General features: G+C 41.7%; 2 protein-coding genes across 2 annotated transcripts; one reads left to right on the forward strand and one right to left on the reverse strand.

Moving 5' to 3' along the window:
- Window positions 1–317: 317 nt before the first annotated feature.
- On the forward strand, window positions 318–2,410 carry LOC308314974 (uncharacterized protein; the record flags this gene model as incomplete). Its single annotated transcript, XM_080762798.1, has 3 exons — window positions 318–654; window positions 1,543–1,553; window positions 2,217–2,410. Coding segments are annotated over exons 1-3 (414 nt in total), but the record flags the coding sequence as incomplete, so codon positions are not given.
- Window positions 2,411–8,067: 5,657 nt separating this feature from the next.
- LOC308316241 (fibromodulin-like) lies at window positions 8,068–15,998 on the reverse strand. The gene is made up of 4 exons (XM_080764739.1): window positions 15,933–15,998; window positions 14,988–15,343; window positions 13,952–14,513; window positions 8,068–10,790 (listed from the first exon to the last, which is right to left on the reverse strand). Exons 2-4 carry the CDS (start codon window positions 15,336–15,338, stop codon window positions 10,639–10,641), a joined length of 1,065 nt encoding a protein of 354 aa, XP_080620865.1. The 5' UTR covers window positions 15,339–15,343; window positions 15,933–15,998; the 3' UTR covers window positions 8,068–10,638.
- Window positions 15,999–16,920: the final 922 nt, after the last annotated feature.

A 16,920-nucleotide genomic window follows, 5' to 3' on the forward strand; every position in this document is an offset into this window, starting at 1 on the left:
AAAATCGTATCATGAGTTGAGTGAATCGTTACATGCCTACAGTAATTATCGTATTTATTATCTGTGGTTTTCATTGGGGACCACCAGTGGTCCTTGAGGGGTTTCCAGTTGGTCCCCAGCTAAATTATGGAAAGTTGGTAACCAATATTTTTATTAATATTAATAATATTCTAGGTTTGTAACTCTTGAGAGAGTAAAATGAAACCAAATGGACCCCTTACCATTTGGTTTCATATTACACTCTCAAAGACAAAGATTATTGTTAAACATGCATTACTTAATTTACAAGAAGTGTACACAATTAGAGAATGTAGAAGAATTGTTATTTGATCAATGTTTGCCTGTGTCCTCATTAATACAGCATGGAATTGTGCATCTCATCAAATGGTGGTCCATGGCTCAAATGACGAATAAATAATGGACCTTGGCATGAAAAATGTAGGCTATGATTTGTTTAAATCTTTTGCAGAGTAAATGCTGCTTTGTGAAGGCAGCGTTGCCGTGGATACTGGAGCTGCTGAGCACACAGTTCAGATACAGCAGAAGTTCTGTTAACCACGGCTATGTTCTCACCCTGAGAACTCTCATCCTAAACCTCTACTCCCAGGGATGTGTGCCTGCCATCGACGAGGAGCTGGAGGTGTGTGTAGTGTAGTGTGTGTGTGTGTGTGTCAGTGTGTGTGTGTGTGTGTGTGTGTGTGTGTGTGTGTGTGTGTGTGTGTGTGTGTGTGTGTGTGTGTGTGTGTGTGTGTGTGTGTGTGTGTGTGTGTGTGTGTGTGTGTGTGTGTGAAAACAGCGGTGGTTTGGTTTCTTGCACTTTGCATGCATAATCGTCTTTGAAGCATTTTACGACCAAAATCTGCTTTTCAGAATGAGCGATTGTAGTGATTCACGCTGAGTCTCCCCCTTGCCAGACCGACGCACAAGAGGCCTGAGTCCCATTGGCAGGGCTGTTGTGGGCTGGGTCTTGGCTGGGGGCTAGTCTACAAACTCAGGGGACATTCCTGCAGGGGACATTCGGCGTGACGCGATGTCACACAATCAAAGACAAGCATAAACACATTTAATGTCGCTGTCACACACTGGTCTTTCGTCCAATCAGAGGCTGAGTAAAACATGCATACAACTAGCCCAGCATACTGGGCATGCATACCCAGGCTTACTCATCTGCGAAGAGAAAAAGCCTGGTCACAACCTAAGGCAGAGACGGTATCGGCGGAAGTGTCGGCCGGAACATCCGTCAGAAGCATTTCCCCCAGATACGATATCCTTTCGAGTTTCGACCAATCTCAACACTTGTTTCATACAGGGATAATGTAAACTGATTTGTAAAGCGTCGACATAATTTCCTTGAGTGGTACTTCCGCCGAAATCCCGCAGCTTCCGCCCAAAACAAATGATACCGTCTACAGTGTTAGCATAGGTCTTGCCCAGTGTGCATACATACAAGTGTTTATGCTGGTCTTTGATTGTGTGACATCACTCACACGTACACCACCACCACACTGACACAAACTCTAGTCTAGCGTGTCCTGAGTTAAGCCATCATGTCAGTGAGTGCTCATCTGAAAACCAGAATGTAGTCACAAATGTAAATGCTTTAGTAATCTCTCAAGACAGATTTAGAGGTCCACAGCTGAATCTGTCGGAAACTCTCGCTACAGACGAGACAGAGCTTGTTGCTAGTAGGAATTAAAACAAAGATGCACCACCGGAAGAGGAGGGCTAGAAGCAGAGTGACCAGGCCAACATCCGGTCTCTATACGCGCCCGATTGGTTCCCAATTGCTTTGGAGATAGGCCTATACAGAGTGCAAGAGACCAGCAGGGGTTTCATGGTTAAAGCAGCACTATGTAACTTTCGTCTTCACCCGGATTTGAACCAGGGTTCCTGTTCAAGTTCTGAAACTTGTACCATTATAGAGCATGTCCGCTTGCTCAGGCGATAAAATGTATCTTGACCAACAGGTCAAAATGTGTGTCTCTAGGTGAGACTCAATAGAAGAGCAGGTAGACAAAATACAACCACCCCAATTGTAAGTTATATTGTATTAACATACTCTAGTCTACCATACATATTTATTAAAATAAACACACAGTAACCACACAAAAAGACGTTAGTGGTTGAGTGGATCCTTATGTTTTCCCAACACCAAAAAGAGAAAATGAAAGCTGTTTTAGTGGTGGTTAGCATTTAGCAATATTAGCTTGTCGTAGTGATACCAATGCATTATTATATCAACGATAAGACTTATATTAACAATGTTCTCCTGCCTCAGAACAAACCAGAGCATTTGGAGAGGCCCTTCAGCGGCTCTCCCTCGGAGGCCCTGCAGGTGGCGCTGGAGGTGCTGTCTTCATACTGGGAGCTGGTGAGCTCTGCTGAGGAGCTGGTGAACTGGAACTGTCAGAGAGAATACATACAGGTGTCTTCTGTTACCATGGAAACATCCTACGCTGCTGTTACCACGACAACATCCTACGCTGCTGAAACAGCCTACACCACAACAAGCCTACCTACACAGCACTATATGACAGGTGGGCTGCTCCTTTGATCCACCTGTGTGTGGACATTTTTGTCCAAATATAGTTTTTTCCATGGACATACAGAATGAGTGGACAATAATATTACTTTACCAGAAACACATACACAGAGCTAGCCCTGAATGAACAGGTCTGTAACTCTGAGAGTGTTCAAATGGAAACAATTCGGGGTTCTCCCTAGGTTGGCAGATGGAGAGTAGCGCCCAGGATCTCGGCTTAGGCAATTTGCACCACCGGGTGAAAAATGGGTCTTATCTTCATGTCTCTTCCACAGACATAACGTCTTATCTTCATGTTCTCCACAGACATAACGTCTTAACTTCATGTTCTCCACAGACAGAGCTGTGAGGAGCTCAGCGTCAGTCTCTCAGACGAGTCCACAGACACACCTGTACAAATGTGGCTTCATCGTCACTTCTGTCTGCGGAGGACTGATGTTCATGCTCACCCTCTACTGTGTAATCCTACAGAAGGTATGTGAGTACTTATACTCTCTACTGTGTAATCCTACACAAGGTACAGCAGTTAGTTATGTACTGTACGTCCAATTTACTCAGGAATCCCTCACTCACATCATACTATACTGCAGACAAAACTACTCAGTGCATAAGGGCCACTGGTCTCTCAAACTCCGCAGTGCATAAGAGCCACTGGTCTCTCAAACTCTGCAGTGCATAAGGGCCACTGGTCTCTCACACTCCTCAGTTCATAAGGGCCACTGGTCTCTCACACTCCTCAGTGCATAAGGGCCACTGGTCTCTCACACTCCTCAGTGCATAAGGGCCACTGGTCTCTCAAACTCCTCAGTTCATAAGGGCCACTGGTCTCTCACACTCCTCAGTGCATAAGGGCCACTGGTCTCTCACACTCCTCAGTGCATAAGGGCCACTGGTCTCTCAAACTCCTCAGTGCATAAGGGCCACTGGTCTCTCAAACTCCTCAGTGCATAAGGGCCACTGGTCTCTCAAACTCCTTAGTGCATAAGGGCCACTGGTCTCTCAAACTCCTCAGTGCATAAGGGCCACTGGTCTCTCACACTCCTCAGTTCATAAGGGCCACTGGTCTCTCACACTCCTCAGTGCATAAGGGCCACTGGTCTCTCACACTTTTACACTCTTGTTCAACTTGCTGTGCATTTTAAAAGCCTTGATCACTACAGTATGTAACTTGTTTTTAATGAATGAAATGCAAATGTGTCCAATCTGTATGGTAGAGTATGTTAACATAATATAACTTATACAATAGCCTATAGTTTGAGGTAAAACAACAGAACAATATCATTGAATTCTCTCTGGCCATGGGAGACATGGCCTCCTGACATGGCGGAGCTACTCTGCTAGTGTAGCCTACACTACAGAACATGATGTTTATCTGAAACACCCACTAATCTACACACCTTTATTATGTACTGCAGATTATGAAGAAGCACAGCCGTGGTGGACCAGTGATGTGAGTAACCAGCCTATAGTCTGTTGATAAATCATCAAATCACTCAGCTGTGAATCTGCTCTGTACATAATAATAATAATTCATAAATGATATTCTCTCTCCCAAGGCATTAATGGATCAGATGACAGCTAATATGAACGACTGCACTTTGACCTCATTTTTTTGGTATTCTTTTTAATCCCATTTATTTTTGACTTTCTTTTATCTGATATCGGTTCATTCATTATTATTTTCAAGTATTATCAGTGTTTTCATATCAATCTCGATGCACTAATTACAAAAAGGTGATTCATCTGTGATGATCGCCAAAGAATATATTATGTTACGTTCTATGTATATTGTTATACATACATGTTATATATGTTTATGGTATACCATCTTATCAAAGTTCACTAAAGGATATATTTTTCAATATAATATGCCAATATTGTCATTATGTCTCCCTCCATCATTATGTCACCTATAATTTTAAACTTTGCAAATTTATTATTTAATGGTTGCACTTTTTTCCATTACTATCATTGATAAATAAAACGAACCTATCAATATTGGTAATGAAAAACATAATTTGTAAAGAAACACTGGGTTTCCTCTAGTGCTTTCATAGCATCGGAGTGTGTGAATGTTGTTATTTATATACGCAATGCAACTTTACACTCATAGGGCTGTATTTTGCGTGTCTTAAGTACCAGGTCTTATTACCTAACTTGAGTAAACTAAAGACCTGGAGGCGTGATCAATGCTCTTTGGCCACTCAGAATAGCCAAATGGCATTGATCACGCCTCCAGGTCTTTAGTTTACTCAAGTTAGGGAATAAGACCTGGTACTTAAGACACGCAAAATACAGCCCATAGGGTCTGGGATCCAGAACCGTTTTTTATCACAGTCAGAGATGGTACTGTATGTGGAGTCGACTTCATGTCTTCATGTCTGCTTTATACAATTACAATAGAATATAATAGTCCCCACTCCTTTGGGGTGTTTTTTGTCACATAATCAATAATGATTTTTAGGCTATGAAAAGTGTTCCCTGGGACAAAAAAGGTTGGGAAACACTGACATAATGTATAGTATCGTCCCAACTACAGTAGCAGTGTGCAGCCATTGGATTCTACAGCACTCAGGGAGCATTAGGTCTTGCTCAGGACACACATCCACATTGCTGGCCTGGCCTGGAATCGTAACTGGGACAACCAGGGGCTCTGGCTGCCCAGGCGGGCTCACTAACCACTACAATACTCATGGTGGTTTAATTTATTTTTATAATAACTCTGAGAGTGTCCAAATGGAACCAAATGTACCCCTACAGTTCCATTTGTAATTGTATACACTCCCATAGTTACAGACCGGTAAGGGTCCATTTGAAACAACCTAAAGTAATCCAAGGGGTTCCCTGGACATCACTTTGACAACCACTACAATAGCCTACTTTATGTACAGTATGATTTAAATTGTGTCAAAATCAATCGAACAAATCAAAGGTTTTAATGAAACTAACTTTTTTTAATTATAGAAATTAGAATAATCCTAAAGGATCCTGACTCAGTCTATTCTTTAATCACATAAACCCTATGTAATTAGTTACCAGTGGTCCTATTTACGTTCCCTCTACACCACAGGTGTGGGGGGGTCGCAAGACATGGCCAAAGCATTTCCGGGGGTCCCCAGCCAAAAACATTGAGAACCCCTGCTCTACACTACTGTAAACTTCTATACAGAAAATAGCCAATCTTTGAGCTTGTACATCTGCCGTCACTTGGGAAACCGGAAGATTCCCAGTTCGATCCCGGGCTCCCCCAGAGTTAGTGTCAAAGTGTCCTTGAGCAAGACACCGTACGCCTAATTGCTCCTGATGACCAGGTTGGTGCATGGTTTTCCTGTGTGAATGCATTTATATGGTGCCAACAAGAACAGCTCACTAGCTCACAAAATGTTTTCATTAAACCTTAAGTCTTCATGGTTTCTATTTTAAAACAACACACAGCGTTATAGGCCTATACCTGCATTTTCAGTTTGGCTCCAAACACATACAATGTGTTAAAAAAGGGAGGGTTCCTATATTTTGGCATGGCAGGCACAGTGAGTAGTGGACGACTGTGTACTGGCAAAAGAAGCAGGGAAAAACAGGCTGGATAATAACAAATCCGGTTTACCGAAATAATGGATTTACAGGAAAGTCTTTAAGCACGACCTCTCTACATTCGTACTTCACTTCAGCTCAGAAGTGCAGCGTTCAAAGCTCCAAAGTGAAGATGCAGAAACCATCTGGAGTCTGAATGGTGTCTGAGCATCATTTAAATAATTGATTAGACTGCTTAATGCTCTCCGACTGGTTCCCGTTAAACTGAAATGTGTGTTTCGAGCTTACTAGGTTGTCTGTTCTGGTTCTGCGGTGGAGCTACAATGAGGGATAATTCTACTTGGATGTCCGGATTACCTGGCCTCAGTCGCCACAACTCATTGTTATGAGATACAGTATAAAGAGAGTTAGAATTGGTCATTACAAATGGATGTTCAGATTCAGAAGCAATTTCCATTAAACCCTAACGGTCACAGATATTTCATATTATGGAGAAATTGCACATTGAGGCTTTAAAGCCTCACTATGCAACTTTTTCTCAATGAATACATTTTAATTCTGTCTGTATGGTAAGATATGTATAACTTATACAATTGGAGTGGTTATATTTTGTCCCCCTGCTGTTCTATTGAGACATTGAGATCGTGTCAAAGGTCATGTCTCACCTAGACACAGCATACTTACAGTACATACGCCGGCCCTAGCTACTACCCCTTCTGGGGCATTAGGCCGTCAACAAGCGATCTAAAGCTATCTCTGTGTTCCCTCCAGTCGGTTCTTGGCCCAGGCCAAGGTGTCTTGTTGATCTCTTGTTGGCGTTTCTGTTAACAAGGAATTGTTTTACAGGGTAGCGCTGTTATTATCCCCCACCCAACCCCCAACCTGGAGGGTCAACACTGGCTCTGTATCGTTTACGATAGTCAGTCAATCATATTTGATACAGTCCGTTTCTAGCAAAAATTGTCGGTGGGGGTAACATTAGCGTTTTCTCGCCGATAGTCGATTCTTCATATCCATGATATGAATCAAACCGCCTGGATCATTTGTTTATTTTTGGAACAGAGTTCTTATTTGCAGCGATATAAAAAAAGTCTAGAATACATCTGATCATATATGTATGCGTTCTGGTCCCTGTTCTCTGTGTGTGAAGAATACCTATCCTACAGGAGGCCAGACACTTTGACGGGTGTATGTTTTAGCATGCCGTGAAGCCAAATATATCCCTCGTGCCAAACCGGGTATTAGAAAGAACACAGGGAAAGTTAATTCAACGTGGTGGCTTTTTCCGCTGCAGATTACAGGCAGCTGTTGGAGATGAAAGGCCGAGTCATATTGCCAGGCCAGCTTTCCCAGGAACAGTTCAGAATCACTGAGCCATGACTCCCGTTAAGAGCCCTGGAAGGTTCCCAGGTGTGAAACACACACATTATTATTGCAATACATGTACAATTAAGCATTTTGTTAAAAAGAAAATAGGGAAGATGGCCGGGGAGGAGGCCAGGGTGATTGGTCACTTCACGTACAGTTCGATAGGCTACCCTCAGACACCCTACCCTACCCTCACGCAAATGTGTATGTGGAGGAAGGAATCAGTTGGCATAACGACTAAATTGTGAAGAAAATGGGGTAATTTCTTTGGCTACTCTAAATTTAAGGTAACAGATTTAAACAAGCTGCCAACGATTCTTTTTGTATTTTTTTAGATCGTCTGTCTTTGCTTTTTTAAATTGAGAGTATGAAATATGCAGCTTAAGTGGTTAAAGTTAAACCTTTTATTTAGCATTAATGATACAATGTGTGATGTGTGGAGGCCGTTGGGCATGCATGTGAACACAGATGTTTCTTGTTTGAAAACCACTGTATCAAGAGGAAATGTTATATTAAACCACTGCCAAACAACATTGTTGTAAACAAAAATCTAGAGAGAGAGAGAGAGAGAGAGAGAGAGAGAGAGAGAGAGAGAGAGAGAGAGAGAGAGGCATCGGGAGTCCAAATATTTGTCAGGTCTTTATTATTTAGTAAAACACTCACTACACAACACTGTGTTCGTTGCATTGTCCTTTAGTAGGTGTGGGTTAATGTATGTCCAGTCTATAAGATCTGAGAAATGTTCACTTCAACAGTCTATGAATAGCAATAAGAGACTGGATCTTAATTATATGGATTATATATAGAACAGACTGTACACTGTAAAAAAGTGTTAATTTAACATTACATTAACACTGACTATTACACTGTATGCAGACTTTATAGTCCATTACTGTGTAGTCATCAGTTACTGGAAAAATCAATTTGAGAAACTATCATTCGGTTTTTAAAATATATTAAAGTAATAATTGGATTACTATTTGAAAGGAAATTACTAGTACCAAGATTATAGACTTAATTTCAGTATTTTCTGAAAATTGTGTTTAATAAAAGCTACAAATAAATTGTTTTACTACAATTACTAAAGTACGCCTATATGTATTTATCCAAAAAGTAACAAAAAAACGATGGAATTACTGACCAATACATACAGTAAGTAAACAGGTCGATGTGGCTTGTCGTTGGTATTAGTGGAGCAACAGTTAATTACACAAATGTATTAAATTGATTTTAAAATATATACATATACAAAATATAGATTTTTGTGAAATGTCTTTTGTTTTAATTCAAAACTAATGAAAATATAAGATCAACACTTTGCGATGGCTGTGCTTTGTGAGTTTGTAGATCAGCAAGTTTTATGTGACACCGTTTAAGTATAAAACTGGGCTTAACTAACTAGTAGGGTAAGGGTTGTCCCCATCCATAACTAACTAGTAGGGTAAGGGTTGTCCCCATCCTTAACTAACTAGTAGGGTAAGGGTTGTCCCCATCCTTAACTAACTAGTAGGGTAAGGGTTGTCCCCATCCTTAACTAACTAGTAGGGTAAGGGTTGTCCCCATCCTTAACTAACTAGTAGGATAAGGGTTGTCCCCATACTTAACTAACTATAGTAGGGTAAGGGTTGTCCCCATCCTTAACTAACTATAGTAGGGTAAGGGTTGTCCCCATACTTAACTAACTATAGTAGTATAGTATAATATAGTGATTTTGGATATTGTACTATTGTGATATGACATAAGTGTTCTATAAAATATAAATATTGGATTGGGAAAAAAATGGTATTGGCAGATACTCAAAATCAAATAATCGGATCGGGAGAAAAAAAAACGTCCAAATATTAGGCTATTATTGCAATATATATACACAGCTATACAAAAAGTTATGAATATACTTTGTGCGCATTCATTTCCCTATGCAGAGGCACATTTTATACTCTATAAAAATATATATTTTATCCACTTTCAAACAGACATCACTATTTTGGTTCATTATGAGCGGAAATGTAATCATAGCCAGGACATCTACAAGCTTGTAGGTCTGGTATTTTTGCTATGAATACAGGTGTGCATTGATATTTTGACTTAAACACTCAACCCGATTGCTGTGCCTTGGACATGAAAATCACAGATTTGTAGGTTATGGACTACAGAGGTCACACTTTTAATCAGTAATCTAGAAAGTAAACTTCCAAACCCTGACTACACATCATTACATGAATCCTCTTTTGCATGATATGAGTCTGCTCACCCTGCTGTAATTCCATTATTCGCCACACGGTGGCAGCAATTGTCCACATTTAGCGGCCTCTCCCACTGGCAGTGGTAAAGAGCGTTGCCCTGCATTGATGACAACATAAGATATCATGTTTGTGTTCAAGTTTGTCTTTTTAAAACAAATTCTAGAACACACAATGATAAAATCACATTCTGCTATTTTCCACAAAGTGCCGGCTTCCAGCTGCTACATTGTGAGCTTGTTTAATAGGCCTATACATGGTCAGTTTATGTGTATTGTATATTTAATTTGTTTGCTTGTTCATTGTAGGCTATAATTAAAGTTAAAGTGACATTTTCACATTGGTTTAATATGCATTTAAATGTTTATGTATCAAAAAAGTTATTTGTGCCTATTTTTTAATTGACATTAATTTGTTTGCTTATCAGTTATATATTCTCAAATGGCAACTGTATGGGTCAACACATGAGTAATGGGGTGGTCTAGGACTATCCTAAATGGAGATCCAAACATGTGTGTCATGGGTGGGCCTCTAGCAGAGACATAATCACTGCCTTGCCTAAGGGCAACCTACACAAGGGTAGCCAGAATGGGCTCTATGCACACAGAATAACTCTTCCTACTTCCGGGCCCATTCTCTACTAAGGTGTTACCGATGGTACTAATTAAGGCTATGTTTCCGGTGCAAGGGTTGCGTCTTCATATTTCTCCACTACGGGACCCGGTTTAAAAAAATTAGTGTATTCGGTCACCCAAAATGGAAGAGAGGATTCATTAGTACACTGTATGTATCATCGGTAACACCTGTGAAGGAAGTAGGGAAGGGGAATGCGTTTGGCTGCAGACCCCCCCTATCTGGAGAGATTTAAAAACATTTCAGATAGCTTTAACCCTGTTTTATAGTAATGCTCATACAATACAAGCTCACGTATATGTCACCAGCTTGTAGACTTTTGAACTAGACGTTGATGTGTGATGCCATGCGTAGACAGTAGGCAGCCTCGGCAGGAATGTCTTTGACACTGATCTCATTGGCGTCGAGACGCAGGACTCTCAGCTTGGAGAAGTTAGTCATGTCCACCACACTGCAGAAACTGCCCACAGAGAACTCTGAGAGAGAGAGAGAGAGAGAGAGACAGAGTTAGCCATGTCAAGCACACTACAGAGGAATACAGTATCGAAACATCGATCTTACACATTAGCTCTACACTTGGTTTATCGATACACCCCTATGAGCAATGTCCACCAATACAGAGGAATAGTTAAGGCCTATTCATACTCCAGTTTTAGGTGATAAGGACCACCGAAACAGTGGTTAGTAAAGATAGAGAAATGTGTTTGTGTGAGCAGTGAATGGCTTACCACTGTGGCATGACATCATGTTGTAGTTTTCACCTAAAGCTGGAGCATGAATAGACATGTCAACTTGTATTTCCCTGTATCTCCCTCTCTGTCTCTCCACTCTCCCCCCCGACACGGTCGAGGAAGATGGCCGACCAACCCGAGAGTCGGGTTCTACCGGGTCTCTGCTCTACATGTAAAGTGTCTTGAGACAACTTGTTTTGACTTGACAATTTAATACAATTTTATTGAACCACACTACAGAGGAATAGTTAAACCACATATACCACACAACCATGCCAACCACACTACAGATAAATAGATAAACCATGCCAACGACACTACAGAGGAATAGATAAATCCTGCCAACCACACTACAGAGGAATAGTTAAACCATGCCAACCACACTACAGAGGACTAGTTAAACCATGCCAATAACAAAAAAAAGGAAAGGAAAGGTACTATGTTTACCCAGGGTAACTGGACTAAGCTCAAGAACTTGTTTACAGCCAGGCCCTGCTCATAGAACATTTCATGGTTAGTTTCAGATCAATACAAGTCAAACATGATCTGGAACAGGCTGACTTTTACAGATACCTCCAGGTGCGGCACTATATCAATCAAGAATGCAAATTCAAAGAGTTTTCTGCAGTTGAATCAGAATTCTTTTTCATATTAAAGTCAGCTCTCACAGTGGAGCCAAGTAAGTCCATCTCTGAGTTATATGGCGCCATTTCAGATGCTAAGAATGAAAGCACGTTGTACATCAAAGAGAGATGGGAGAGGGACGCAGGAGTTGAACTCTCAGAGGAAGTATGGGGAGGGATCTGGGAGTTCCAGTCTACCTCAACTTGTTCTATGGACTGGAGAGAGCACTGTTGGAAAAATATTATTAGATATTTTAAGACCCCATACCAGGAAAAATACAAAGGGGACGATAGGCTGTGCTGGAGGCAGTGTGGGGCAAAGAAAGCCAACCACTTCCACATTTTCTGGGGGTGCCCCAAATTGGGGGTGTTTTGGAACAATATTCACAAATCACTGTGCTCAGTATTTAATACTCCAATACCTTTCAACTTCACAACCATGTACCTGGGCCACATTGAATGTCTTAACCAGTCGAGATACACAAAGCTACTGCAGATTCTCTTGGCAGCCAGCAAAAAGTCAATAACAAGAAGATGGCTATCCCCAATCACACCCACAATGGACGATTGGCATGGAATAGTCCTAGACATCTTCAAAATGGAAAAATTAACATACATGTTAAGAACTAGATTAGACAATTTCTACCAAATTTGGAACAACTGGATTGTGCATATTGCCCCCCTGAGAGCGGACTTCGTGTAATCTCACTGGTTCATTGCCTGCTGTTTGATTGTATAAATATAAAATGTATAAGACACCTCTCCTCCTCTCGTGGTCGAAGACCAAAGCTATATTGTTTTTGTCCCCCTCAGCATAAATGTATATACTTTAGTTGTTGTTGTTTTTTGTTTCTTATGTCTTTTTCCGCCCACTCTTTCTTTTTTCTTTGTCCTCCTGAAATGTACCACCTGAAGTATTACTGACGTGCCTGTCTCTGTTTGAGTGTGGACTCGATGTCTTATATAGGAAAAAGGACTATACTATACAGAGACATTGGAGATGTTGCCACATGGAGGGGGGATGAGGGAGGGAAGAGGGGTGGGGAAAAAAAAGAAAAGAAGAAAATCTTGGGAACTGCTCTTATATCGTTTGTAGAAATGCTATATGTACAATTATACTGCACTTTCCGAATAAAACAAATATTATAAAAAAAAGAACATTTCATGGTAGAGGTTCAATGCCTTGTCCAAGGGCACTTCAGTGGTGGTACTACAGAGGAATAGATAAACCATGCCAACCACACTACAGAGGAATAGATAAACCATGCCAACCACACTACAGAGGAATAGTTAAACCATGCCAATCACACTACAGAGGAATAGATAAACCAACCACACTACAGAGGAATAGATAAACCATGCCAACCACACTACAGAGGAATAGATAAACCATGCCAACCACACTACAGAGGAATAGTTAAACCATGCCAACCACACTACAGAGGAATAGATAAACCAACCACACTACAGAGGAATAGATAAACCATGCCAACCACACTACAGGAGCTGCCGCCAGACAGAGAAGGGCCAAGAGGACTCAACTAGGGATGCAACACTCAAATATCAATGATATATGATCCGCTATTTGATAATGATAGGCTATAATTATGTTATGTGTTGTCGGACGGAAACCTTGTATCTCCATATGTAATCTTTTGAAGTTTTTTCACAAGTAGCAAAACATAAATTATTTTGGAAAGTTTTCACATACCGTATAATTTCAAATCATCATAATCTTTAATCATGTGTAGATCGTTAAGTAACGGGTCTCCCCTTCTCTCTCTTTACACATTTTCAATCAATAAATCAATCAATCAAATCATAGAGGATCTAGAGCAGTGTGGTCAAACTGGAGATTGTTCTCTTTCGAAGAACTTTTCTCTAGATTCTAGAGACAACAAGAAGTGATGAAACCACAAAATGAACAGACAATACTGGAACACAATACAATGTAACTGAACAAACTATTGCAATGATCACCATCAGAATAACAAACTTTAACCTATCGGCAAAACAATCCCTGGGTTTCACCATTATTTCATAAAATGATCAATATTTTTTAAAATAATCGATTAAATCAATGAAGTGGTCCACCCCGATAAAGAATCACACTCCCTTCAATCATTGCACCATGAAGTCAAACCTATAGAAAATGCACGACAGATGACGAGAGAAGGATGTGTGTTTTTTTTTTCTTTTACCTTTGATCTGATTGGCCTGCAGGTAGAGGTTGTGTTGTTACCTTTGATCTGATTGGCCTGTAGGTAGAGGTTGTGTTTTTACCTTTGATCTGATTGGCCTGTAGGTAGAGGTTCTCCAGGCTGCGGGCCACCATGGGGATCTTCTCCAGCTTGTTGTGGGACAGGTCCAGCTCCACCAGGGTGCTGACGTTGAACACCTGCGACGGGATGCCCCCGTCCGTCAGCCTGTTGTGGGCCAACCGTACGAACTGCAGCCTGGGGTACGTGCCAAAGAAGTCCGCGGGGACGCTCTCAATAGCGTTGAACTCCAGGTACAGCTGGCTGAGCCGCGCGGGCAGGTTCTCAGGGATCTTCCGCAGCTTGTTCTTCCTCAGGTCCAGCGTGGCCAGGGACCCGAGGCCCTTGAGGGCGTTGGGGGCCACCTCCTCGATGGCATTGGCGTGCAGCTTGAGGCTGGCGAGCCGCGTCATGCCGTCAAAGACGCCCGCCCCGATCTTGGCGATGCGGTTGTTGCTCAGCCGCAGGTCGGTGATGGAGGCGGGCAGGTGGGCGGGGACGCGGCTCAGCTCGTTGTGGTCCAGGTAGAGGCGGTCCAGGTTCTGCAGCTTGGCGAAGACACGCTCTCCGATGCGGTCCGACTCGAGCTTGTTGTGGATTGACATGGTTATTATAGTTAACGAAAACTAACGAAAAATGTAATTAAATAAAATACATTTTCGTTAACTGAACTAAATAAAAACTATAAACCATAACCAATTAAAACTGTATTGTGTTCTTACAAAACTAAGTGAAATTATAGATAAAATGCCCTTAGTTTTAGTTTTACTCATTACCAACAGTTATATTATGAGATAATATATCTTTTGAAATGGTATCTATTGAGTTTTTATTACATAGTTTTTATTAAAATAGGCCTACTTACTCTGACGGTTTTTGAATCCTACACCTGACAAATAAGCCAAACTTGAAAAAACGAACACTAAAACTATAAAAACTAATAAAAACTAGCAAACCTGATCTAAAAACTATAGAAATAACTGAACTAGGGAAAACAATTGCCAGAACAAACTAAAACTAAGCTATAATGGAAACATCGCAAAACCATCATTCATAAGCACCTTGTTGTGGAAGAGCACGACCCAGACCAGGTTGGTGGCGTTGTCGAACACGCCGTCGGGTATGCCGGCGATCTGGTTGCGCTGCAGGTAGACGTACTTGATGTGCGAGGGCACGTAGGGCACGTGCTGCAGGTTGCGGCTGTGGCAGTACATGGCCGTGGGGAAGGAGGAGGGGCAGTCGCACTCCAGCGGGCAGTCGGCGTCCCGCGAGCCGCTGTCCCACTGGGCCTCCGGGTGGCGCCGGCGGCTGCGCAGCTGGTTGAGCCACTGGAAGGAGTTGAGGCGCTGGCCGGACGCCAGCTGAAGGTCCAACAGCAGGCCCGTGGCCAGGAGCAGCAGCAACGCACGCATGGTTCCTATTGGAGGAGGGGTGGGACGGTTTAATCCAATGAATACATTTAATCACGCATGGTTCCTGTAGGAGCGGTGGGACGGTTTAATCCAATTAATACATTTAATCAATTATGAAACACAATCGAAATGATAATCGATTAATAATTGATCCATAGTTTGGGCCGTTATTGTAGGCTAAAAGTTAGAAAATCTAAAATCTAAAAACATTTTAAAACAAAGTGAAAGTAGCCAATGTACAGTACAAGCTTGTTGGTCTGCTATTTCAAACATTTTTGCACAACAAATCGATATATATATATTCTTTAAACATAAAAACGCACTTCTCGATTATTCCATTTTCTTTTTAAAGTAATTGAAAGAAATTAATTGTCACTGTCGTCCTTGATTCCTAAGGAGAAATACGGTACAAAACAAAGGAACGTGCTTCTTGAATTTGGAGTGATATTAAATCAAAATGTTTTTTCCCCGATTATTTCGGAAAAAATTCCACGTTAAATGACTCATATTACATCAATAGAATGTATGTTAGAATGAATGCATGTTAAATTAAGGAACATCAATCAATCAAAAATCATGTATAGGCCTACCTACCGGCTGTCTGTTGAGATGAAACACCTCCAAAGCTCTTCTTCACGTTGTGTAACGCTGTGTCCCAGACTGAGGAGTATAAGAGGTTTGTAAATACCCTCCCCTCTCTTTCTTTGACTCCAGATGCACTGCAGCCCCCCACCAACCACTGCAGTCTAATTAGGAAACTTGTTTCCACTGGCATGCGGGGCTTTCAAACTGCTACACTTCCCCTCTGGCCATATCTGGATCAATTCCATCTGGATGGCTGGTTGCAGCTGGCATCTGTTCTTTAACAACCTTGTTTTCTCTCCCTCTCTCTCCCTGTGTTCTGTGCCTTATCATTAACATTGAGACACAGGGCAAGACAGGTTCTGCTGTGCACATTGTGCACGTTTCAAAACTGTGGGTAGCGACCCCCCCCCCAGGTGAGGGTCGTGGGAAGGTGGCGGCGGGGTCGCAAATTGACAGTTGGAAAAAAGAAAGATGTCAAAGACTAGAAGAAAAAGTGCTCCTCGGAGCACAGGTCTCCACCAGATTGTTGTTATGGCCTCCTGGTGGTGCTATAATAGGCCAATAATGTGAAAAGCGTGCAATTTCCTTCTCTGCCTTTCACGCACGGTTCATGATTTGAGGCATTTTGTTTAAAAAAAATGTGCTGACAGGCCTAAATGTGAAAAAGGTGGCATTTCTTCCTTGGCCTAGTGGCTATGTGTGCGCAAAAGTTTCACTGCAATCACAATTATTAAGAGGTTCAGGGCTGTATTTGGCTATTCTGAGTGGTCAAAGAGCATTGATCATGCCTCCGGGTCTTTAGTTTACTCAAGTTAGGTAATAAGACCTGGTACTTAACAAGACACGCAAAATACAGCCCTCAGAGTCTTGCTCAAGGACACTTCGACACTAACTCTACCACTGATCCACTGCCACCATGCCTCCGGCTTGGCAGAGACAAAAAACATCTTGGGGGAGAAAAACCCTCTGACATGACACGTACACTTGAAGAATATGC

The sequence above is a fragment of the Protomyctophum bolini genome (genome assembly GCF_963924005.1).
Source record: "Protomyctophum bolini genome assembly, chromosome: 5".
NCBI classification, from domain to species: Eukaryota; Metazoa; Chordata; class Actinopteri; order Myctophiformes; family Myctophidae; genus Protomyctophum; species Protomyctophum bolini.

Excerpts from the sequence above, each read along its gene's own strand:
- LOC308316241 (XM_080764739.1), bottom strand. The coding sequence starts at position 15,338 with ATGCGTGCGTTGCTGCTGCTCCTGGCCACGGGCCTGCTGTTGGACCTT. Across the intron at positions 14,514-14,987 it reads TCGTGCTCTTCCACAACAAG|CTCGAGTCGGACCGCATCGG; the intron begins GTGCTTATGAAT and ends ATCCACAACAAG. Across the intron at positions 10,791-13,951 it reads ACAGGCCAATCAGATCAAAG|AGTTCTCTGTGGGCAGTTTC; the intron begins GTAAAAACACAA and ends TCTCTCTCTCAG.